Raw genomic sequence first — 25,589 nt, 5'->3', positions numbered from 1 at the left:
AGATTGGACATCATATACCGAACAGTGAGCGTCATATAATGGGTATTGAGCATCATATAATATACAGTGAGCAGCATATAATCTAAAACTAATCATCATCTCATTGTTCATATAATGGACCGTGAACATCATATAATAGACCGTGAGCATCATATAATGGTAAATTATCATCATACTATCATTAATTATTAACGTATAATGCCAAAGTAACATAATATAATGTAAAAGCAACATCGTGTAATGATAAATGATATAATAGTCATGTAATATACGTGTTCATGTTGAGGCAGTTATGGCGTTCCATTCTTAAGCACGTGGGGTATGAATCCTTTAACATGCCAAATTGCGTTATTGACCTCCGACAAATTCATACGAGCCATTTGTTTTGTGTTTTTAATTAATTTTGCGTTTAACTGGTGTAAGAACCCAGAAGCAATAATGAATTTAAAATAAAACTAGAATAAGCGTTATATCGCGTTTCACCATTTCCACATTCAAACAGATGATACCATACCTACACCATGTGCTTGATATTCCGATCGTCACTTGTGAATGAATGTAACGTGAGCTTGCACAGAATGTAGTCAAATGATCATATGTACGATTTTGAATCAAAATCTTTATTCATGACCGAGATATTAAAGTGTGAAGTGTTGCGTTAGTAAAGTCTCCAAGTGTATGTTTATAGTTTGTGTACTATTCCTCAGCAAGAAGTTATTTCGTCATATCACGAAATGTTCGTGCGTTGCTTCAGACAAATGAACGCACAGAATACAATGTTGATGCTTTTGGATAACAGCCATGGTTTTAATTCCAGTGCATCATGCATTAAATGTATTAAAGGGGCCTTTTCACAGATTTTGGCATGTATTGAAATGCTTTATATTGATAAAATGTAAATATGATTTCTAAAAAGCTCGAGTAAAAGAACAAAAAGTAACCCTTAACTGGGCTCGAACCACTGACCCCAGGAGTTAAAGTCTATCGCTTAGACCACTCTGCCATCCGTGCTCATACAATGAGAGATGTATTTTATACTTTATATAAGCAATCCTCGTAGTATCACAAAAAATAACGACAACAACAGAACCCTCCAAATTATTCAATCGTTTCGCGTTGCAACGCTTTATAAATGTTCAGGGTTTTAAATCGTCAAGAGATGCATAGAATGGATATTTTAGAGCATGGTAAATGTTCAGTATTACTGTTTTCTCACAAATATCAATTTACATCGAAAATTTGCGAAAATGAAACTTTTTTTTTATTTTGTCAATTTACCGAAAAGGCCCCTATAAAATGTTATTTGCCTATTAAAACTACGACATGTTTAATGACACATACATATTAATGTCATTAAAATTGAATGCAAATGTACATTAATGTGTTGTGAGTTTTTTTACGATTGATGCAATTTTTTAAGCAGGAATTATATCAAAAGTAGATGACTAAAACTAAATCGTACGTTTGTTCTGAGGAAAACGCGCCGTGTTTAGTTAAACCCAAAATCTAACAATTTCGAAAATCTCGCAAATTTTACTGGGCAAAACTCCTAATGCATATACCGGTAATACAATTGCTGTGTAGAAGACTGAAGATGTGGCTATGAATGGGTACAAATGATAATTACTTACATGTCCATGCGACCAATAATTCCGTTGACTGCATCGAAAATTGGAATTAACTTTAACATTTCATTACCAATCTTATATATTTTACTATGTCAAAGTAAAAAATAACCGTTCGCAAACAACTCCCTATTTTGCAATGCCTTCCTTTCCGTGCGCCTGTTATAGTGCCATGCGTTTTTGTCCAGATAAATATCCCCCCCCCCCCCCCCGCTTGTCCGTAGAACTCATCATTTAGAGGAATACAGAAATATTTTAGATGTACTGAACACCTGAAAGCAAATAATCGAATCGTGTGGTAGTTTTATATTTCGGATGTTAGTCCATGACACACAAGTATTGTTAATTTTCATTTGGTACGTTTACTTCAAGAAATAATCGGAAATAAAGATTATTGAAGCGGATGATTGCTTTTCTTAAGACGCTTGTTCAGTTTCGCAAATGGATTCTTGTCATAAAACGGCTCCTCGCCGCAACGCTGATTTGTGAAGACTACTTACTTCTTTGACCCAACATATTTGATTCAACAAATCCAACAGACCGTCAAACATACACTTGGAGACTTTTTCTATAGCATCACTTAATCATATAAATATAGCTCCCTTATTTTTGAACGGCTTGTGTTGAAATTTGGACCAAGAATAATTCAACACATATCTGTTAATTCCTGAAAATTTAATTGAAATTGAAAACAACATCATATAAAACTTAACAAATTAAAAACGTCACTTCAAAAGTCAAATTCGCAAACTCGTACAACGTTAAATAATAACAATGTGAAAAGTAAAACGCATAAACTTACACGTCTTAATAACTGACCGGCAAGCCGATTGAGCCGTTTCGCTCCTGAATATTCATACGAGCCATATTGTTTTTCTTGAATTAATGTTATGTTTTTCTTATGTAAAAACTTAGATAGAAGTATTAAATTGAAATTAAATTGGAATAACTTGGTGAATTTTCTAACGCAACACTTTTTAAACTTACATACCTCTGTAATGAGTAAATATTTTTATTTAAAATTGCACATGTGATCATTTGATTACAATATGTACAAGCTAACGATAAAATCATTAATCCGTGACGATCGGACGCTTTAGCGATTGCGCTCCTGAATATTCATACGAGCTATATTGTTTTGTAAATTAATTTTATGTTTTCCTTGTGTAAGAACCCACTGAAAATATTTAAATTGAAATAAAACTAGAATTAAATCGCGTTTCAACATTTCCACGTGCAAAAATATGGAACCACGCCTACCCCACGTGCTAAAGCGTTCAATTTTCACGGATGAAAGATTATATAGTGAGCTTGCATAGAATGTAGTCAAATGATCGTATGTAAAATTTTACCTTAATATCTTTACTCATAATGGAGATATTCAAGTTTGAAAAGTGATGCGTTACAAAAGTCCCCAAGTGTACAGACACTTTATGTCGCTTTTTGCGGCGAAACTATGAGATTTTACAAAATGTGCAAAATATCAAATTATTTACTGACAGCGCACATACTGTCATTTGACAATGTTTTTTCATCTTCCGAGTAGGCATTGTAGCAAATATAACTTAAATGCACATTACTAAAGATGTACGAACGATAATGGGGACTAGCCCGTGAGATATCGACATTGATTATCGAACTAGAAGTATTTGTTTACCGTTTGTTTTCACAGTAATATTAAATATCCACTTGAACATCAGAAACAGATATTTTGAACATGATTAACCCATCCCCCCCCCCCCCCCCCTGAAACAGGTCGTATACAAAACTAGAATTCAATTTTACACGTGCGGTAAGTATCACGACTCTATGTGTATATGATCTGCGAGCTATTCAATTGATACGCGTGTTTAGCATATGTAATGGCTAATTTCGGCAACAAATTCGTTTACAATGTGTACCATATTGATAACTTGAAGCAGTTGGTTTAAAAGGCGTATTGCCGTCTCAGCAATTTCACCGGATTGTGAAATACTATAAACCCATAAATAGATATTACACTCACCGTGATAATACGATCTGAAGTACCCAGCTCTGTAAAAGCACACGATAAAAAGCATGAAAAGGTGTCCATGAGCCGGTAAACAGCGAGTGATATATTTAAACCGTCCACATCGCTACATTTCTTTACAGGAAAGTAGTCTTGACATCCAGAGCTCAACTCTGGTGTTAGGGGTGCTTTTAGGAAGCCGCTTACTTCGTATAACGATGACCAAAGACGGCTGACGGTTTAATGGGTCTGATTCGCTTCTCCGGATCAGGCCCTGAAGTGTCCGCGGACACTTCCTGCATTCGGGCAGTGATTTACGCCCACAGCAAAGAGAGGTCTAATGTCTGAGTCCGAACCTCGGCTGACCGGATCCGCCGCAGTCTCCCTCTAGCGGCCGCGCAATCTCTTTCTGGTTTGATCGCCGGAAGAGCTAAGCGGGGAGCTGCGGCGGTGACGGTTGGCCCCCAGGGGGACACGTTCGGTGACGTACGGTTTCAGTTTTACGGGTCATCGATCGTGGTGCTTCCTAGGGGCAATGTACAACGATGGAAAGAATGCGGACGTTATGTCAATGATTCATGGAATTTAAATTGTGATTTAATAGTTTTACGGGTGAATCGGGGACAACTTTTTCTAAGCTAAATTCACTGATTGCGATATTGATCGCTTAAAAGAGTTTATAATCACTTGTAAACGCATGAAAACATGTACACATAAAGGTCTGGTTTAAATAGTAAATCGCGTGAAACCATGAAGTAATGTCTTAAACCGCTTATTAAATTTCGTCTATTTTAGCTTATTCAGTTTCACTCAACGTCATCGCGTCAATACCACCCAAAGACGGTATTTATTGTGATGTAATGACGTTGGAGACGCGTTTCCTTCACAACTGACGCGACGTTCTCCCTATTCAATCTGGCAGGCAAGTGACCTTAAACACAAAAATGGGTTAGACTGATGCAGACGCACATGCCAGCACTACACCGGAAGTGACCTCAGCCATGACGACGGTTTCGTTGATAGAATGTCGGTCGCCGGTGTCGCTGCGGTCATGCGGTTCCTCCGTCGGCAACTTAAAGAACCGCCGTCGTCTTCAGGTACACAATATACTTGTACATGTGACAATTAAGTTGTGCATTTGATGTAACAAGCGTAACTAGATAAGATACAAGTAAATGTTATAAGAAAAGATATGCAGCGGTGTTTCGGCTAAAAATAAATACGTGTTAGAGATGAAAAGGAGTTCAAATGCTTACGTGTAACTGTAGATGTTTGAAATTCGCGCATGACATCTAAAACTGGTTATTTATTGACGGAAAATGCAATCTTCTTTTAACATTATCCGACATATATTTTGCTGATATATATTTACAATGCTTCCCTCAGAATTTTCACTTTTTCGTTGGTAATTAGTCACAGGACGATAATTCGACTTAAGAGAAAAATCATCGAAATACTTATAATGTAAATGTCAATTACTCTTTCGAGTATTGATTGACAGATATACAATAATTAGCTTTCGTTGATTATAACATCAAAGACCAGAAGTTCTAAAATATAGACGCATTCTCTAATAAATTTCGTTTAATGTTTAACAACTATGAGAAACGTATGAGTAATAGCAAAAAAAAGTGTACATACTAGGAAACAAACACAATTAAACAATCCAGTAACATAAATACGACATATTATGCATTTATACCGTATGTGTCAAACATTAATTTGAAAAGAAGGAAAATAAAACAATACCAACGAAAGTTATACATGCTGTTTTATATATGTTATTTTGGATTATCTTTCATGTAGTTAGTATGTTTAATGCAATCTTAAAGGGACCTTTTCACGTTTTGTTAAAATGAAACAATTAAAAAAATTGTTTTATATTCACAAATATTCGTTTAAGTTATGATATTTGTAAGGAAACAGTAAAACTGAACATTAACCATGCTCTAAAATATCCATTATATGCATCTTTGAACGATTTTAAAACCGGAAAAGTATAACGCGTTGCAGCGTGAAAACTGGAAAGTTCTGTTGTTGTCGTTATATTTTGTGACACTACAAGGATTGCTTATATAAAGTTTAAAATACAACATTGATTGTATGAGCACGGATGGCCGAGGGGCTAATCATTAGACTTTTACTCCGGGGGTCAGTGGTTCGAGCCCAGTTGAGGGTTATTATTTTTTCTTTCTCTATTTTTTCTCGTTTTTACTGGAGCATTTTTATAGCCAATGTTTACATTTATCTATATAGAGCATTCAGTGACAAACTTCAATATCTGCCAAAATCTGTGAACAGGTCCCTTTAAATTATATCGTTTGTTTTTTCGTTGTTTAACGACAAATATCAGCTGATTTGAAGTGTTAAAACAAGCTAATAACCACGAGGACGTTCGCCGGACTGATTTGAAAGCTTATTATCACATGGAAAGTTGATATATACTAGTCTACGTTATTGCGAAAACTGTTTTAATTACAGTGTTATTTCACAAATATTTTCTATCGTAAATTGTATTGTTTTGCTGTGGTTCGGGACTTAATTTTGCGTTGAAAAATGTTGTGTTAAACAACTTAAGTTGTTTTCTGTGTCTTATGCGTATTCAGTGATGTCGCTTTTTTAGCAATGTTTGTCGCACGAAAAGCGGGCCTCTGCTTTCCGGAAACTGGGTGGTGCCGATTCCCGTACTTCCGGCATCTTTTCGTGCCCCGAGAACCTGGGAGGAGTACTCGTGGCTTCTCCCATCCATAGCCCGATACCAAGACCACTTCCGTCGCCGTACGGACGCAATAGATCGTTACCAACGGACAATAAGGTTTGATTACAGGGAACAAGCAGTAGCATTTCCCCATAATAATGTAATATACACATTTTGCCAAGTAGACAGTGTTCTTCAATGACTTTAGTTAAAGTAACATCTTTTAATGATGCTTTCAAAAAACAAAATTAAAACATTGAATCGCAAACAACAAGTCGATATTTATTTAAACGACCAACGTTTTGGCGCTATCATTTCTAAGATGTATTAAATAGTCATGCCAATGACAGCTATATTTATAACGAATACGTGTGATCTCGTGTTAGAATTGATTCCATTAGAACTTGCTCGTTGTCTTTACAAACATTATACCACTGATAGTTTTGAATTTAAGATGTTTAATCGGATATCAAGAACCTTTACATGGCTTGATTTTGAATAGACCTAAATATGGGGTGATATGAACATGCAATGTAGTCTGTTTCAGTTCCCGAAAACCAGTGTTACTTCTCTGGTTACTAGTCTGTGTTTAAATTGTCGGAAACAAAAAAAAACGTGTTGTTACATTCACCGGAAACAAGCGTTTGTCGTTTGTCGCTTTTGGCCAACCCCAGCGCAGAGATTTGACTGGAACCAGCATAGCTGGATCAAATCCCTGCCATCATAACTATTAACTAACCACCTGATGATAGCCTAGCCACGTGGAATACTAACTGTACCGTTGTTATTTTAATTTTTATTTAAATAAGATACTTTCTTTTAAATCATGAACTTCACTAATATACTATTTTAAAAATATAAAAGAAAATGATACTACTTTTCATAACATAATACTAAAACACAAACATAAAATCCAACCAAATCTGGTAGCATTTTCTTGGGATGGCAGCGATTGTATGTGAGAGCAAGGAACGACAACTCTGCGTGGGGATTGGCTTTTGGCAACTAATGTATTTCGTCTGTTTTAAATGCCGGAAATTAACGTATTTCACCTGTTTAATTTTTTTTTCAAATGAAATACCTGACATTTTATGTCTCATGTTTGCAGACGATATTGATAGCTGTGCGGAGACGGCCTTTAAACTTCAACAACAGTTAAAAGTTGTTGATCAATTTTGCATTAACACGGGAATGGAGATTAATTTAGATAAAACTGAAGTTATTGTTTTTAGAAATGGCGGACCTTTAAGAAATTACGAGCGCTGGACATATCGGGGTGCGAAATTAAATACCACGCCCGCTTATAAATACATGGGATTATTATTTACACCCAAATTATCGTGAAACGCGGCGCAAGAAAAACTAAGTTCACAAGCTCAAAAAGCAATATTCTCAATTTATAGTTATAAAGGGACTTTTGGAAACTTCCCTATTAAAGAACTCTTTTTACTTTTTGATAGCATGGTAAAGCCAATATTGTCTTATGGCTCACATATATGGGGATATGAATATGTAAATGCCATTGAAACTGTCCAAAATAAATTTTGTAAACGCATTTTGCATGTAAGGAAAAATACTAATACCTGTATCGCCCTTGGCGAATGTGGCCGACTACCCTTATCTGTTACATATTTTGTTAATTGCATTAAATATTGGTGTAAACTGTTAATGAGGCCTAATAACAGATTTCCTAAACAATGCTATAATATGTTAATATCAATAGATAACGCCGGGCGTAATTGCTGGGCAACACATGTAAAATCTTTAATATTTAGATATGGTTTCGGATTCGTCTGGATCTCTCAGGATATTGGCAACGTAGACTTATTTGTGTGTAATTTTCGTCAGCGTATAATTGATTGCGCCACACAAAATTGGCACAGTGACATAAACAATGCATCTCGAGGTAACCATTATAAGAAATATAAATCTCTACTTAACACCGAAAGATATTTGCAGTTGGAAATTCCGCTAAAATATCAGATAGCCTTTGCCAAGTTTAGATGATCCAATCACAAATTAACTATTGAAATTGGTAGGGAATTGCATCTTGAATATAATTTGAGAATTTGTATTTTTTGTTTTATCGAGAAACATTTATCTATTATTGATTGTGAATACCATGCGTTTTTTCAATGTAGTAAATATGACGTTGTCCGTAGAGAATTTCTATATAACTGGTATATGGGTGGAAATTCTGTACATGACTTTTATAAGCTGATGAGCAAAACGGATCATGACACACTATAGAAATTGTGTTTGTATGTGCATCATCTTTCGAACAAAATTGAATAGCTGATATATTTTTTAAAGTCACATTAAAACAATGTAATATGTTGACATATATAAGTATTAGGATGATGTGTATAATCTTTTGAACAAAATTGAATAAGCTGATATATTTTTAATGTAACATTAACACTATGTAATATGTTGACATATTTTAGTATTAAGATGATGTGTTATATTTTATATCAAATACTGTGTATCTTGGGCCAACGGCCTTTATTTACTTAATAAACTGAGTGAGTTGAAAAAAAACATCGGCTGAAACCAAATTTCCCCGGAAACCAACGATTATCGTCCTTTTTAGTCGCCGGGAACAAGTATTCGCCGTCTGTTTCAGTCACCGGAAAACTCCGAAGACGAGTTCAGCGAGTACGATCTCGCTGGTCACTTTACCGAGTCACGTGATCACATAAGTCTGGCGGTAGTGGGCTCAAAGCCACACCTTCGCGGCATGTGGGAAGTACCGGAAGTCAAAGCGGTAAGCAAACAACGATATGTAACATAATTCAGAATTGCGTAATTTTAAAGAGTTATTGCCCTGTTTTCAGTACGTATAAAAGTTTCTCAGTGAGTGTAACTTATTCAATCTCAAACTCGTTCGACCACAACGCAGGATACACTGTTGGTGATTGCTTCGTTTTACATGTATAATTATAACAGTATATCAATACAATATAGAGACTTAATGTCGTTAAAGACTCAAATATATAATAAATAATTACGAGCAGTAATATTTGTTTTAACATTATCTGAAGGGATTATACTATCACAATCTGGTCCTAATATAATACGCAGAGAACAGAGCATACATGTAATTTAAAAATATACAGTTTGAAAACGCGTTTCATGACTTATAACATAACAATGAAAAACAAGCATTAATGTTTTTGTTATTTACCGATAATCATGTTTTTCGTCATTTCACAGAATACCACGTCGCCAACAAAACGCAATACGTTTTTGCCCATTATCGCTGCGTTCAATTCGAATGACGCCGATCAAATCACTTCAGCTGAAACACGTTATCGGGAGAGACCCGAAAGCGCAACCCCTGGCAACCCGCCGCCTAGCCCAATTAACTTTATGGACGGGTTCGTCGTCGGGGGCCAGAAAATGTCATACACGGAGCGGCCAGTCGACACGAAAGTGCATAAAGTAAGTAGATTGTGATTTTGGAATGTTATATGTTGTTGTTTATTGTGAAATGATGATTATGATGATTTTGATGATGATTATGATGATGAGATGGATTAAAGGGAGGAGGAAGAGGATCTTAAAGTCTGCAAAATAATAAATCTTTAAATCATGGGATGACTAAATAGTTTGCAGTCGGTCTAATGAAAATATATTTAAATCAGTTCCCTCTGCAAATCATGGTTAAAACGTTCATGTTTTTAAAAGTTAATTAATATTATACCCGATTCACTTCAGATATCTGTATAGACGGAAGCGGTCAAGACAAGTTTTAAAACCTGGTTATAAGGCATGAAATTGAAAGCAACAATAACGTAACAATACTTATGTATGTGTCTGTTTTTCAGGGTCGAGATTTCAAACCCGGGTTCACCCGTCCGCCGGTGCATTGTGAAAAATGCGAGGGAAAGATGATGGATCTGGAACAGAGTCAAATAGTTCTTAATAGACGGTAGGAAATTTGGTCATGTACGGAGCTTTGTCATTGCGTGGGAGCTATATCATTAAAACAGACTGTAAAGTCGAGAAAATATGACATTATTTTTTACCGCTCCCGTTGTTAATGTTGATGATTTAGTCACCTTTGCTTCATTCCTCTTTGAGTTTGGATGTCTTCGCCATGCCCTCCGACATGACCTTCTTAATTCTGCAGTCTTTGAAGATTGCGACGTTTAATACTATACTTGTTAGCTATATTCAGTTGTTCTGTCAATATGTCTGTCGGTCGTTGGGAGACAATCCTAGTTCCCTATGTTAATCCATTAGTTTTCATCTCATATTCACCGATATGACAATGCATATTGGAACAATAAAGCTGTTAAAAATTATCATCAACCGCCGAGTTACGACCCTTTCATGATGAAACATAGTATTCGCAGTTGCTACCTGATTAAATGTAAATGATTTGTTATCCGATTTTCACCTATCTCGATGAAATATTTGTTTCCTAAGTCATAAAACCCCAGACATTATATCCACGACACGATTGATAATGACTCTTTAAAAAATCTGAAGTCTAGTTATGGCCTCTTAGCGGTCTGTCATTTGGGCCTTTTCGCAATGTATCACCTCTCATTTAAGGATTTTTCAAAGGGTCGTCTCTGAATGTGTTGTCTGAAAATTACTTTTGACATGAAGAGGGCATGTATCGAGTATTACTATGCACGCAATTATTTGTTTGTCTAGCATTCGCATTTTACAAGATGACATTACACAATACTTTGAAATTAGTTTTAACATTATTATATTTTATTTCCGTTACATTATTCCAGAATGAGCAAAATCATAAATATGAAGCGGGCGGTCTCTCGTCTCCATGGTAATGCGTCAGCGTATTCCGGTTTCCGCAGCTTTGTGTCCGGTAATGTTACATCAAATTATGACCTCTTAGTTGACCGGAAATACGATACACAACGGAAATGGTGTCAAACGGCGAAGACGTTTGTAGAACTGGAAATAAACGCCGAAAAAAGGAGGCTAAAGCAAGAGCGCGAACGATTTCAGGCGTTTAAAAGAGAACGCCGCCGCGAGATACGTCATTACGAAGAGCTTATGCGCCTGCGCGAGAAGATAGCGCGAAAGGAAGCAAGGAGCCAACTGATATTACGTCATATTCGGAGTCGGATGCCTTTTATCAATAACGATACGAGGCGTCCTTTTCTCTCGAAATCTGCAAACAAAGGGACAAAGGAGTCGGCAATAGATTCATATTATGGTATATTTACTTATTTCGACCTTTACTTATTATCCAGTTGAAAATCGTTGTGGATGCACAGAAGTGTAATATTCGGTGCTTTAGAAGACATGCGCCACAAGACACATGTTTAACACAAAAAATATATTAAGCACTACATTTAAAGAAAATACATACTTTACTTATACTTACCTAAATCGTCAACGCGTAGATATGGAGCTTATGAAGTCATCAGCTGTTTCACATCAATATTTTCGTCTACGCTCTCATCGATAATAACGCCACATTTCGTTCCACTCTACTGAATCGGCCAATTTGTATCTGAATAAAGATTTCCGCATAGTTTCCGGTTCAAATCAATTTAATCCATCGATAACATGAAATAGATAACTAGCCGCGGAAGCACATAGGCGCTTTCTAAGCTAATAAATCTGTTTCCACATTAATACGAGTAAATATTGCACCTCGCTTACATTGATTTTGCGACGAGTAATTTGATGGTTCAACGATTAAAATAATGACAATTATGCTGAAATGTCGTCTCTACCGGTTGCGGAAAACCATAAATATTGTCTCAGAGATTATTCTTGCGGATTGATATCATGCAAATTAGCCAACTATATCAACGTTAAGTGCGCATTTTATTGTGAGTTATGGGGTTTCTTAAGTACCTCAGGGCCATATGTCACAATCATGTCCTTCAATAATGTTTATTGATTGAGAGTTGCTGCACTTGTCCATATTGTTTAATTACACCATGTTTACTTAAGTGCGTCTATTTGCGTGTACTAATTCTACAAAATATATATATCCATATTGACCATGCTTATTGTTATCAAAGAAATAAGTACATATATGAAAGTAATTTCAAATAAACCAGTTATGTAAAATGATAATAATATACATTTTAAGCCAATTGAACTCACTCGAATAGTTCAACTTTTGTGGCCCCATATTTTGCAGACGATTTTCTGGGAAGGAGCGAGTACTTTGCAGACGACACAGAAGACAGCCACTTTGTGGGTCAATATACAAACCAGCAACTGTCTCCGCTATTTATTGCAAAATCGAAATCAGAGAACACCATGAAAACGCGTCATAGAACTGACCAATACGCAAATATCAAAGCAGACGACGTCTTCGGTGGAAACGAACACAACGAGTTACGTCTTTGCTGGAGCGACATATGGCCGCTTTCTGATTTGCTATTTTCGGATGCTGACAGTCCATGTTTTCAGTCAAAAGACGTTGAGGCCATTCCTTTGCGAAATAATTATAAACGAGGCAGTTCACCATATCTTTCGCTGCTTTGTAACAGTCGCAAATACAGTATACACGATAGTGCTCAAAATAGACATTGCGTTGGTGACACCACGCCATCAAACTCGACGGCAGTGGCAGTGAACACCGAAGTGGAGGCGGTACAAGAGAGTAGTACAGACGACTCTGGCAGAAAGGACGTGATGTTCACTTCAGGTGATAACAGTCAGGAAGAGAGGTAATGATTATTGAAACGAAATTGTTTAAGTTAAAAAAAATTAAATAGCTTTCCGTGTCAAAGTCCGCATGTTTAACCCATTGCAACAGTATCCATCCATACACTTTAATAAAGCACTTAATTGCAAATAACGACTGGTACGTAATATATAATACTGGTATCTATTAGGCATGCAATTTAAATGTCTACATCATGAATCCAAATGTTGATATGGAAACAAATGCGATTTTTTTAGAAACATGGAGTAAATCTGTTGTTTTAGTTGCTGCGATACGCAATGTTACGTCAATATACTTATTCGTAGCCTTTAGAGTGAGGAAGAAGTTCCATCAATTGAGATGTCTTCAACTTTCTAGAATACATTTAAAAAAAATGTCGTTTTGAGAACGGTGATAAAAATGAACGCAGTTCAGTTTATCAAGTGATTTGTTCCCGTTTAATCCATTTATGCCTAGAGTCTAGAAAAAAAGGCCTTGGCAAACAGCGCAGACCCAGATGAGACGCCGCATAATGCGGCGTCTCATCGGGGTCTGCGCTGTTTGCTTAAAGGAATTTCTGTAAGAAATATTCTAAATATAGAAATAAATATACTAGACATCCCTAATTTTGGAAATAAATTGATCCAATTTAGAAGGATGGGAGAGTCCACTAGGCATAAATGGGTTAAACATCGTTTAAAATATGAACGCAATACACATAACAAGCAATTGTCGAATGGCGCATTTTAACAAGTATTGGCTGTCGTTGGGATAATTATTTGGCTTAATTAGGTAACAAAATATGTTAATTTCTATTGATTGAGTGGTAAACAAATACAAACATCGTAACAAAAGTAAACAAAAAATACCTTTACTGATTATTAAATATCAATTCTAAAGTGATTCGCGCTAAATTTCCGTTCCTAAATGGCAAATAAACCCTAAAAGGTATTTCTGAAAGATTGGCGGTCGCAAATTTTAGTTGCATAGTTGTCATATGATCTCCATGCATGGTGGAATCTCAACAGTATATATCTCGCTGTATGATATGAATGGTTTCTTTTGGCCCCTTTTCATGTGTGCTTTAATACGTTGTCAACTCGTTCGAAAGTATTCCGAACGTCTGTTTCCGTTTTTAGCATAGGTGCGTTTACGCACCTATGCTTATGGTATATACCACATTTCAAAAATCCACATCGATTGGTTGCCCTTTATGAAGCCTTACCTGATCAAAAATCAGACGAAATATCTATTTAATTTAGTATATGGTCATTCTTACAATTTTTTTTTTGGAAACGTTTTTCTAACGTTTTCTTCCAAGAATATTGCTGACACCGTTTTTAGTGAATTTTTCTAAGACCGTTTTATGTCAAAAAATCTTCTTATAACCTAAAACAAATTTCGTTCGTAAAACAATTCTATCTGCACTATAAATCTCAATCTCCTACGCAGTGGCCTCCCTTATACTAGAAGTTACTGACCGGGCGAAGCAAGGGAAGTAACTGCTGTGAGGAGTTTCTATAAAAATCTGCATTCAGGTTACAATACACTAAATGATCGCTTCATGTAGGGCTGTACTCTCTAAAAAAATATCATAGTTGACAGGAAGGCATGCTTTACACTTTTTACCATTATTCAGGTGTTATCTTGCGGAGATAATGGTAGGGCATGAATAGGTGTTCACTACTGAATCCCTGAAATATGATACACTTGAAGACTATAGTAAACCATTGCACTAGAAAAGGTTACATTCCACTAAGAAACGGCCGAAAAAAAAAGTTGCAAAAACAGTCGATTTTGATTTGTGTCAAGTTCTTTCTTGCATTGTACATGACATATCTTTTTTATTGCATAAATCGATTCCGCTTAGAATGGCCTTTAAGAAAAGGTATGGTTATGGGGGTCTCTATGTGCAAAATGTTGCATTTATTTTCGCTCAAAGTTGTCGCTTTTACATTGAATTATATAGGGAAACTATTTGGTGTATTATGACCTTCAGAAATCTGTATTCAGAACTCAATCTGTTGTGCACGTCTGCATCTAACGCTTACCACAAGTTTTACGACAAATTCTTGACGCAGAAGAATAGGGTAGCGTCTATTTTCATTTGTGAAAACAATAGTTCGATACAGATCTGTCCGTGCTTAAATTTTGAAAGGCTTGGGTAATTATTTTTCATAAGCGTTTCAAACACTGATGTAAATGGAAAGATTATCTATTTAAATAGTCGGTAATTGTTTGAAATTATTGATTTGAGAAATTCGCGGATGGCGATATCGAACTACATTATACCACGTGACGCCATTCTTCCCTGTATCTTGCACCTATGCTTTTAACGCCATCGGCGCTCTCGTTAAGTACATGTATGTCCTTGTTTCCGCATACGGCTCTTCGATAACACGTAACAAATGGTTTCGCAACATAAGCAGGATAAACAATGAATTGGCATACATCCTGTTGAATTGATTTATATTTTTTTTTTTTTGTAAATGCTTTTGAAATCGAATTGATTATTTCTGTTCTGGGCGGTCGAACGACGGGTCACGAGAAGCAAGTGTACTTAATGGAAATTGGTCTAACTATTTGTATGGTGTGTTGTATTATAATGTGTTGGTGGGGTTTTGCGGATGTATGTGAAACTTGTCAAAGATAAACGAGTTTTTAAAATATTTAGCATTTTTTACAAGTGCGTGTTAGTGTTTGTAATTTCGTCCGTTTTATTCTTATCTTATGCAACGGAATGGTCTCAACTTTGTATTGTACTGTGTATTGTCTCATATCAATCACGTATTCATATGACAGTTTTATATTACAATAACTTATCAATGGGTTATTTGTCATTTCGGTTAATGCACTAACACTTCGAAGGGAATATTTATTGCATCGTCCGTTCGTTTGGACGTGGTAGGAATCATTACGAAGACGCGGGGATTAGTGTTGTTGTTTTATTAAATTGTTTAATGCCCTTTTTGTGTAAGAGGGATTTCAATTAAACTTCATATAATCGTAAAAAACGCAGGCCATGCATACTAGTTGTTTATTTGTGTATGGTGCAAAACTGATTTAAAAGTGTTTGGATTTAAATGAAATGTCTTATGAGAAAAGAGGACACAGGGGGTCGTAAAGAGAAGAAAAACTCTTTCTTCGATAGTTTTAGAATTATAACCTTTTGTAAATCCTCCGTCGCGCAGCCTTTTGTAATTGTATGGATGCCGGGCGACTGCTTGTCCTTCCGTCAGTCCGTTAAGTCTCTGTAGCTCATCTACATTTTGTGTTCGTTTGAAATCTAAGCGTTTCGGTCCCTAATACCGTTTAAAAGATTTTTGTATGCAACTACACTTTGTTGTTCATCCTACAGTGGCTATAGATCTCCAGAAGGCATTTTCTCCATATAGGCCAATGTTACACTTGAAGGTACTGTGGACTCAAACGCGTATGTTGTTTTTTTACTATGATTTTTCCAAACTTATTATATATAATAATAAATAATGATAAGAAAACGCATTTGTACCCAGGTCCACTGTTCGGTCTGTTTATTCGCAACTTCTGGTCTAATTTTACTCATTTTTATGACACTACGTGGGTTTATTACCAAGGATGTTTGATTTGTTGTTCACTAAGTTACGGATTTTTTTTTATTTCTGGAAAAATAACATACCGGTGATACAAAATTCGTGTCTTTCCGATTTCGTTCAGCGTATGGTCAATTCAATGAGACGTCATGGGTTTATTACGAAGGAGTGTGCACTGTCTCAAATGTTTTCCGCGTATGATTTCTGAACTGTAATACTTCGACTAAAACTGTTATGCTTTTTAATGTTTATTTAAAAATAAGAATGCATTAAATGTATTTTTTTCTTTCTTATAAAGATGTGCCAAATCTTTGCTCCACGTGTCTAGTAACTACACGGATGCAAAGGGATAATCAATAATAAAAAAAATTACCGCTCTATGAAAACGGGACTTTCTACATGTGCGTTAAGCGTCGTCCCAGATTAGCCTGTGCCGTCCGCACATGTTAATCAGGGACGACACTTTCCGCCTAAGCATAATATACGCTTTGAAGAAACGTCAATTTAACCAAATAACCCATACATGCGGAAAGTTTCGTTTTTGATTAGCCAATGCGGAATGCATTTACTATCGTGCATTAAGCCCTGTTTTCCCACAACGAGGCTACAATATTTTCTTCTTTGAATGCCGATATGGGATCGTCCATCGGATCACTTATTCCCTTGGTATATGTCGTGTTTCGAGGAGGTGTACTTTAGGATAGTAAACGACGTTTAAACAAAACGTAAAAGTTTCAATAATATAATTGAATATATAATAGTTGCACGATTTTGTCCTTTATCGGATAATAACAAATGTCAACCGCCGCTAGCAGTCATAATTATTTACTTTCCAGTGCGAATGGAAAACGAATGTATATGCGGACAAACATTCATGTTACTCCTTTTTAAAACCAAATTATCATAATTCTTTTAAAAAGTCAGTTTAATTAGTTCTAAAAAGGTCGTTATTAATTCCTGAATTAAATAAACTTGATCCATGTATGCTATATCAATGTTGACGGAATCATAATGCCTTGTTTGCTCGACGTTTTAATGTATTGAACAAACTTTCGTTAATTTCTTTCTCAAACACCGTGGGCAGTTAGGAATGAAAATGGAATATTTGTATTAACTCCAGACAGATTGTGTTAAGGGTTTAAATGTCCGATTTAAACAGAGTGTAATATCATTTTCGTCTCTTGAGTTCATGGAATTAACAAAAGTATTGTATTACATGTATGGATAACAGTCGGCTGTTTACAGGACGCTACGTTGAAACATCGTACTATTTCCGGATGTTGAGGGTTTTTTTGTGCTAAAGTTTGTGTGATTTTCGTTTGGGCACAAAATGGTGTTTTTGGAACTATTCTGTGATATGATGATCATGTACTGACTTTCAATTTAAAGGTGGATCCGTGAGAAATGTTCGACAAATTGTCGAGAAATAAAATAATGTTATACCGCGCTTGATAGAACTGGGAATTATTTACTCGTATAATTGTGATCTCCATTTGTAAATTCTTGTCAGAAAGATCTCTCGGAACAGTTAATTCATATTATATTCGCTATCTTAAGTACGTGTGCTGGGTATCAGCCCGTACATAACGTTATTCTTGTGCTATAGAACTATCGTTATTTCATGTAAATTCATACTCTATTATACAATACAAATATTACCCGATTTCTTAAATATGTTTTTTTCGCGAAATATCGTCCGTTAACGTATATGTTTGCTGTGTTGAACTATCGTCGGTGTGTGTTATGAACATACGTCGGTGAAATGTGTCTTAAAGACCTCTCGGCCATTTACTGCAATTCACGACCTGCGTGTTCATGCTATACAACTATCTAGATACCGTTACGTTACTTCGTGTACTATAAATCTATCTACTATACGTATATTCCGTGTACTATATAACTATTTATCTTTCTTTTAAAATGTGTACTATACACCTATCTGCAGTTAAAATAATTGTGTGAATCATAAAACTTTTTACCGGTTAGGTTGCATTTGTGTACTTTAGATTTTTACGTCATATTGTTTTATAGAACTGTCAATCGTTACGATTTTATTTGTTCTAAATAACTAGCCGCTTTATTTCGAGTTCAATATATTAGAATCATCGATAGTTTAAGTAATTATGTGCACTATAGAACAATCGACCGTTTACGTAATTTCGTGTACTAAAGAGCCCTCGAACGTTTACTGCTTAATTACACGTACTCTGATACTATCAACCTGTCTGTTAATTCAAGCACTATAGCAATCGCTTAAGTAAATTCGTTGACTGCATAAAAGATACAGTTTGTGCAATGACATATAAAACGATAGTTTGATAATATGCATAAACAGATACTAAAGTGTCACAGAACCAATTGTATTGATTGTTTTTGAAGCAACCGCTTTTCGTTATCGCTCATTAGGTAATGAAAATACAAACCGATGTTTAGTGAAGCCCACTTGTATAAGGTATGCATTGTAATTCGTAAAAAAAAAATGCCTTTTGAATTAATTCTATTGAATTCTATTGATAGCGACCCATTGCGTTGAGTTTCTATTTCTATTTAATTGTACGAAATGGAGATTCGAATTGCGTTTAAAGTGGTCTTGATAAATTTAACAATAATGGATTGGACAATAAAGTGGCGAGATCGATGAAACGGAGAATAGTCTAAACATAATAAAACGCCGCTATGTGATCTTTTTTCCCGATTGTAAACATATATTTTAATATTAAAAGCGTTTTAGTGCTGCCAACGGTGAAAAGAGATTCATATTTCTATTGAAAGCCATACGCTATAATTATGAAGTATTTACATGCCAATATGCTAACGAAATTTAATGCTCTTAAGGCACCAAAGTTAACAAACACGAAACAAAGTGCTAAAATAAAATGTGATGTGTGTATTTGACAATAGTTGTATCAATGTTAACGTTCGATACTGGCGTATATGGTTCGTTATTTGTTTGTTTTTGTAATGGAACGTACAGTGTCTCTTCAATCATTCGGATATAATAGAATGTAAAAATTGCGTTGTCAAAGATTGTGTCCAGGTATTGTTCATGTTTTAGTTGAACACTTTATGTGAACAGATAGTGGCTTATGACGTAGTGTTGGATGTTGCTGTTTACAGAAGAGACCACATCAAATCTGATGATTAGCTTTAATAACTTTGACGTGTTTGGGTGTTTTTTTTACTGACTTCTTATTAGGATTTTAGAAGTAATATGAACATCATTTTGTGAAATAGTGTTATCTCGGATCAGTTATTTGATGCATGTAATATCGTTTCTTTTTCCCAGTAAGGATGTGAAAGCTATTTTCGGTGAACAACACTATGTGATGTTATTACGTGTTGTTGTTGTTTTTACAAGAAATAAACCCGGCCATGTTTCGTATAATATCTGAACAACGTAAAACTGGTTTAAGCTTCGTCTAGACTGCCCAAATTTGTAAAAGAGATTTCTATTTTCTGCAACATGTTCCCAGTGCCCGTTTGATACATACAGATTTTTAATTAAACTATAATTATATATAAGATGACCGAACTCGTTGAAGTATAAATAATTTTACTTTAAATGTAATACACTGCCACCGGTTTTGATCAGTCGATAAACGCATGATAAAATTTGTTTGGGGTATAATTATAACACAAGGATTATTTATGGATAAATCTTCGCTTAAGAACTGATGTAAATGGATTTTAACATTTAACGGATTTCCCCTTTGTCATGGGTTTGGCGGTAAATGGACCCATTGTATATCGATTGGATATACATTGACAAGCTGACGGATCTTGGATATTGGATTTGGATTTGACTGACTGCGAAATGCCCGCCACTCAGACTCCGATAGCGCCCGGGGTGTGCCTAGTTCAGTGAGTACATGTATCTAAATTTTGTGTAAAAAATGCGACGACAAGAAAAAAAGGCCACATTAGCTACATCAACTATATGATATGTCCGTCTCTTTCGTGATCTTGTATTTATGTGTATGATCATTGCAATATTAATGGTTTAAATAGAAAATGTTCCGTAATATATTGTGCACAAATATTAGATGAAAAGGCTATTTATTTTCAACGTGTTATACAGCGACATTTATCTTATCGACATCTTCGTGTGTCATACTAGATTGCTATTTCCGAACATAAAAATTCGTTTCGTTTGCCACTCATGTACGCAATGAAAGCATCGAGAAATCTTAATCGAATATCGAATCAGTCATTGAACTCAATGACATTCATTGTTATTCCATATTCGCCTGTAATTATTGTAATTACGAATAGGTAAGTTAACAATCCAACAGCCAGCGCGTATTCGTCGTTGTTTTTTAATTCAATTAAAGTAATTTCAGAATTTTTAACAAACTGTGTGTAAATTCGAAAGCCAGACATGTTTTCACCGTCCATTCAAAGCAACGTGATAAAACAAGCTGAAAACATGTTAATGCGTTACCGAGTTTTCTCATTTTAATGACCAACATTGGATTGACAATATTCATTTCTGTATTTTGAATGGGATTATTTCTGCTTAGTTATTATAGCAAGTAAACGGTACGCGTTTTATTATATTGTGTTTTTTGTCTTTTGATAGAGGTATGAAAATACGTAGGTTCTGCCATCAGTATACAAAAATAGGGGACAACTCGAAAGTAAAACTTATACACGCTGCTTGTCTTCTGAAATACATCAGGGACCTATACAAAACAAAACCAATTTGTTTGTATAGGTCCCTGAATACATGAACTGATTTGAATATTTATAAAGGGCGTAAATGTTTTCATTTTAATTGTATAACATATCGAAAAGTTATGAAATATACTTCATTGCGAAAGCCCTTATCAGATATTTTCAGTTTACATAATTAATAAATTAGTTTTGATATGGTGTAGGGCCGATTATATGTGTGCAAAACTCTTAGGAACACTTAATATACACTATAAACTGTATGCACTTTCCATGCATATTTTCTGCAGAAACGTAATTCTGTTACCATGCATGCTAAGCATTTAACGTCTTTTTATATATTACTTTGCAGAACATGATCTTGCTAGCATATTCACAATGGTTCAGTTATACAAAACACTTGAGGACACTATACGAGTCTATTTTGCTAGGTAACTCCTGTATACGTTCTCTTGCATAACCCTTTAACGCTTGCCCTGCTGATGTCCGACAACGATATTTCAGCACAATGAGCTCCACGTTGATTATACCGGACCGCACGATTCCCTGCAGCCAGTGGGTGTCGTTCACAGGCGACAACGAGCCGGTACTCAACAGTGCACCGGAAGTGGATGAGAGCTCCGACACGTTCCTCAAGCGCCTGCAGCGCTCCAAACTCGAGAGTCCAAATGGTATACAATGATATATTCTTTATTTTATCGGTTTTTCAGTTTCTTGCAACTGTATAATTGGTAATAGCGCAACACATGATATACTTATTATAGAACTAACGTAACGTAACGTAACGTAACGTAACGTAACGTAACGTAACGTAACATAACACAACATAACATAACACAACATAATATGGTATAATATCTTTGGTATTCTTAAAATTTCAACGGGAACAATTAAAATGTAGGAAAACTGAGTTTATCTGTGTATAGTGTTCAACTTTATTATATTTTGCCTCCGGTGTAAATCGAAAAAAAAGTAAGGATTGTTTGAGTGTCCGGTATATTTAGCTGCCGTTTCAGTTTTTTGAAAATTTATTGTAGATATAGTGCTCTGTAACTTGCTAACTGAACTTTCTTATTCAAGTCCGGAGCGGAACGCCGGAGCGTGAAATCGTGTATACAGTATGCGTATCGCCAATCGAGATTCACGCTTAATTTCTTATCGGGCATTTCAACGGCGTTTAAAAAAAATACATTTACTATTATAATTTATGCACGTAAATGTTAAACGAGTCGACATTTCTAAAAAATTTCGTTTTTTTATCTCGCTTAGATTCTTGTATGCCGTCGGGTCATGAGTTTTGCTTCGAAGCAGTAGTGGATAAACGCTACAACCGCTGGAAACGACGCCGACGGAAAAAGAACTCCAAGCGCCAACAGCCGGTGATCGTCCCTGGCAGCGGCAGCTCTGACGAAAATGACGAAAGGTAGAACATGATATGCAATTTCTTATATCAATGACACGTGCATTCCGCTTGTTCGTTATAAAAGGAGTAAATATCTGGATTTTTGTCAGAATGATGAGCGGATTATTATCGTGTTTTTAATTGTTGTATAGAAATGTCAATGTTTGAACAACGTGTTTTTCAGAAACGCTGTTATAGAACGAATAATTGACACCATGTATGAACAAATCCACGGGCCCGTTCCGCATACCCCGAATGGATCCAGCGACACTCCGCGCACGCGCAATCGCCGACGCAGGGAAAAGGAATCGTCCATTAACCTCGTTTCCGGCGACGATTGTGACGTGGACCCATCGAGCGGCAATTACGACGCTAGCTCGTCTTCTTCATCGACAGAGGCTCTACGCGTCACATACGATAAAACTCGACATATAGCAGACGGCTCTTCGTACACTACTGATACTACAGAATGTACGCCTTTAGAAGTGTATTCCCCACAGGTCTCCCGCGTTCGACCGGAAGCGAGCGACAGTGGCGCCACCTCGGAAGATATGTGCGCTTGGTCGCACATTGAACAATACAAACAAGAGATACTGCGGCGCCTTGAATACACTCCGTCCGGTATGCAAGCTTAACTTTAATCAACATTTACATTTTCTATTTCTACTCCGTTTACTGGTGGTCGCTTATATTTAAAAATCGGGTACTTTCACTTTAAGTGTCGCATATCGATTTTGTCAATACGCTTCTCCTGTTTTACAATTCGTTCAAAGTTTAATGAGGTGAATTTATAAAATATAACGCTCCATTTGATGATCAAACAACATTCGCTAAATTGATGCTAATAGTCTAGATTTTATTCTTAAATCTTCGTTTTAATATCCCAATCATTGTGAAATGCAATTCGTTAATTCGTGTGAATATTCATAATGTTTTGTAACCGTAAAACTGTAGGGTGCATTTTGCTGAAGCTCCCTTTGCGGGATTTTTCGAAAGGGAAAACATAGGTACAGTATTTTGCTGAATGCTCACACCGCATCAATCAAGTTAAATCCACAGTTAATTTAATATATGCAAGTAATTTTGCCCTATATATTGCTACGAGTACCTTCAAGTAATGTTCTCTGTCTCATTTGACCCAAATTAAAATAAACAAATGCACAGTTATTTGTTTCTAGTCATGTCTAAATCAAATTACATAAAAACTTGCCCAATTTCAACTGTACATGTCGCCAAGTAGTGAGCATCATTAAGTTATACATAAATTCATCAATTTATATCATTGCCAATCGTAATTTTTTGCAGGATTAATACCATATAAAGAAATCATGACTATTTAAAATGCACAGCATGTTGTTAGAATTATTTTGAGTTACCCTGCTTGAATAGCATGTGTTCCTGTTGTTCAACATATATGATTGAAAGGATTTTAAAACACATGTCTTCTATGTTAAATCAGAAGTAATGTTCCACATTGCAAACAATATAAAATATAGTGTGTAATTTATAAATCAGCGATACTTTGCCAAAGCTAACAATGCAAACAAGATATTCTGGTCTGGCAAGTTATCAAAAATGTTGTCTCACAGCACATGACAACTTTGGGACATTTTCTATATTTTTGACCAACAAACTAATAAACTTTCACAGTGATTTTAATCTTCTTAATAAAGGACTGAAAAACGACACTGTCCCAATTAGGAAAAAAACTACAGATTTCCCAATTTCTGTCAAAAAAAATCCCAGTTTAAGGTTTCAAAAAAAATTATTAAAAAAAATCAATAAAATGTAAAATTGAGTTATTTTCCCCACTGCAGCTCTATGGCTTGAACCATAGTAAATATAATATTGAGAACTTGAATACACTTTGTTATCAATTGTAAAGTATTTGGGAGCAAAAAATCAAATAGCTTTACCAATTTCCAAATATGATGACTTCATTACGCGATTTTTTCTGATTTCAGGGTTTTTCCCGCATATTTTTCCCAATAAAGCTGGCACTGGCACTTTTTCCAAATGGGCAAACAAAATTTGTGTTTCAATTAATATTTTTCATCTAAAAAATGTTTATCTCTTGTTTATAATACACATAAGAAAAAGCATACAATTCTGTTATATTTTACAACTGTACACATGCCAACTAAACTTTTCCTGTTTAAAATTTAACTAATAAGTTTGAATATCCTTGTTCAGTATTTTGACATAAAATTTGTGACACACCTTTTCAGTTTCTGTCAAAGAAGTTCCTAAATCGTCACCAATTTTATTCCTATGTTTATACAGTCAGCATGTGACAAACTCTTTTTGATATTGAGTTATTAACCAATTTTGTTTTCAACAAAAATGTTTGGTTTCATTAATCACAATTTTGTCGCCTCACCAGAATACTGTAAATGTTATTGTGCATGTTGTTACTAATTTATTTATACCATTTTTTACAAACAAGTGAGCTAAAGCAATTATGTATTGTGATTTAAATAATCTATTTTACATGACCTACTATCCATTGAAAATAAGAAATCATGCAAGTGATCATCAAAATAATTGTAAATAAACAGCAAATTAAATAACTCCTAAAATTGTAAAACATCTATTTTTTGCGCATTTCTAAAGGTTTATATTAATAGGTCTTATTATGATCTCTGACTGAAGATCAAGACCGACAATATCAAGGGATAATTGGACCAAAGTTTTAGATTAACAAGTTACATTTAAAACAAATTTTTGAAATTACTTTGAGAAAGTAAATTATTTAAAAAACTGTTGGGAAGAAAATTAATGAAGACCTAAATTTTATATGGGGCTGGAATGTCCTAATTGCGCAAAGATCACTGAACATTTCTGACAGTTTGATAATTTCCAAGTATAATTAATCAAATGGTATTCATGAACATTTAATTGAAACAAGAAATAAACAGCCTAACGTAAGCCAAATTTAAATGAAGAACATGGTCCAGTGAATATTTCATGTAGAAAGAA

General features: G+C 35.3%; 1 protein-coding gene across 2 annotated transcripts in view; it reads left to right on the top strand.

Moving 5' to 3' along the window:
* The first annotated feature begins 4,439 nt into the window (after window positions 1–4,439).
* The window catches only part of LOC127832259 (uncharacterized), a 28,974-nt gene continuing 7,824 nt past the window's right edge, over window positions 4,440–25,589 (top strand). Inside the window, exons 1-10 of one of the 2 annotated variants that reach the window (XM_052357618.1) lie at window positions 4,440–4,712; window positions 6,239–6,430; window positions 8,940–9,080; window positions 9,530–9,757; window positions 10,144–10,247; window positions 11,068–11,510; window positions 12,453–12,987; window positions 21,713–21,879; window positions 22,478–22,631; window positions 22,795–23,231. In XM_052357618.1, coding sequence (XP_052213578.1) covers window positions 4,617–4,712; window positions 6,239–6,430; window positions 8,940–9,080; window positions 9,530–9,757; window positions 10,144–10,247; window positions 11,068–11,510; window positions 12,453–12,987; window positions 21,713–21,879; window positions 22,478–22,631; window positions 22,795–23,231 — 2,497 coding nt within the window. In that variant the 5' untranslated portion in view covers window positions 4,440–4,616. The remainder of the gene's footprint in view (window positions 4,713–6,238; window positions 6,431–8,939; window positions 9,081–9,529; window positions 9,758–10,143; window positions 10,248–11,067; window positions 11,511–12,452; window positions 12,988–21,712; window positions 21,880–22,477; window positions 22,632–22,794; window positions 23,232–25,589) is intronic. The other variant, XM_052357617.1, reaches the window with a different exon arrangement.

The sequence above is a fragment of the Dreissena polymorpha genome, chromosome 5, assembly GCF_020536995.1.
Source record: "Dreissena polymorpha isolate Duluth1 chromosome 5, UMN_Dpol_1.0, whole genome shotgun sequence".
Taxonomy (NCBI): domain Eukaryota; kingdom Metazoa; phylum Mollusca; class Bivalvia; order Myida; family Dreissenidae; genus Dreissena; species Dreissena polymorpha.
The sequence above is the reverse complement of the archived record's forward strand: the minus strand, read 5'-3'. Positions and strand labels throughout refer to the sequence as shown.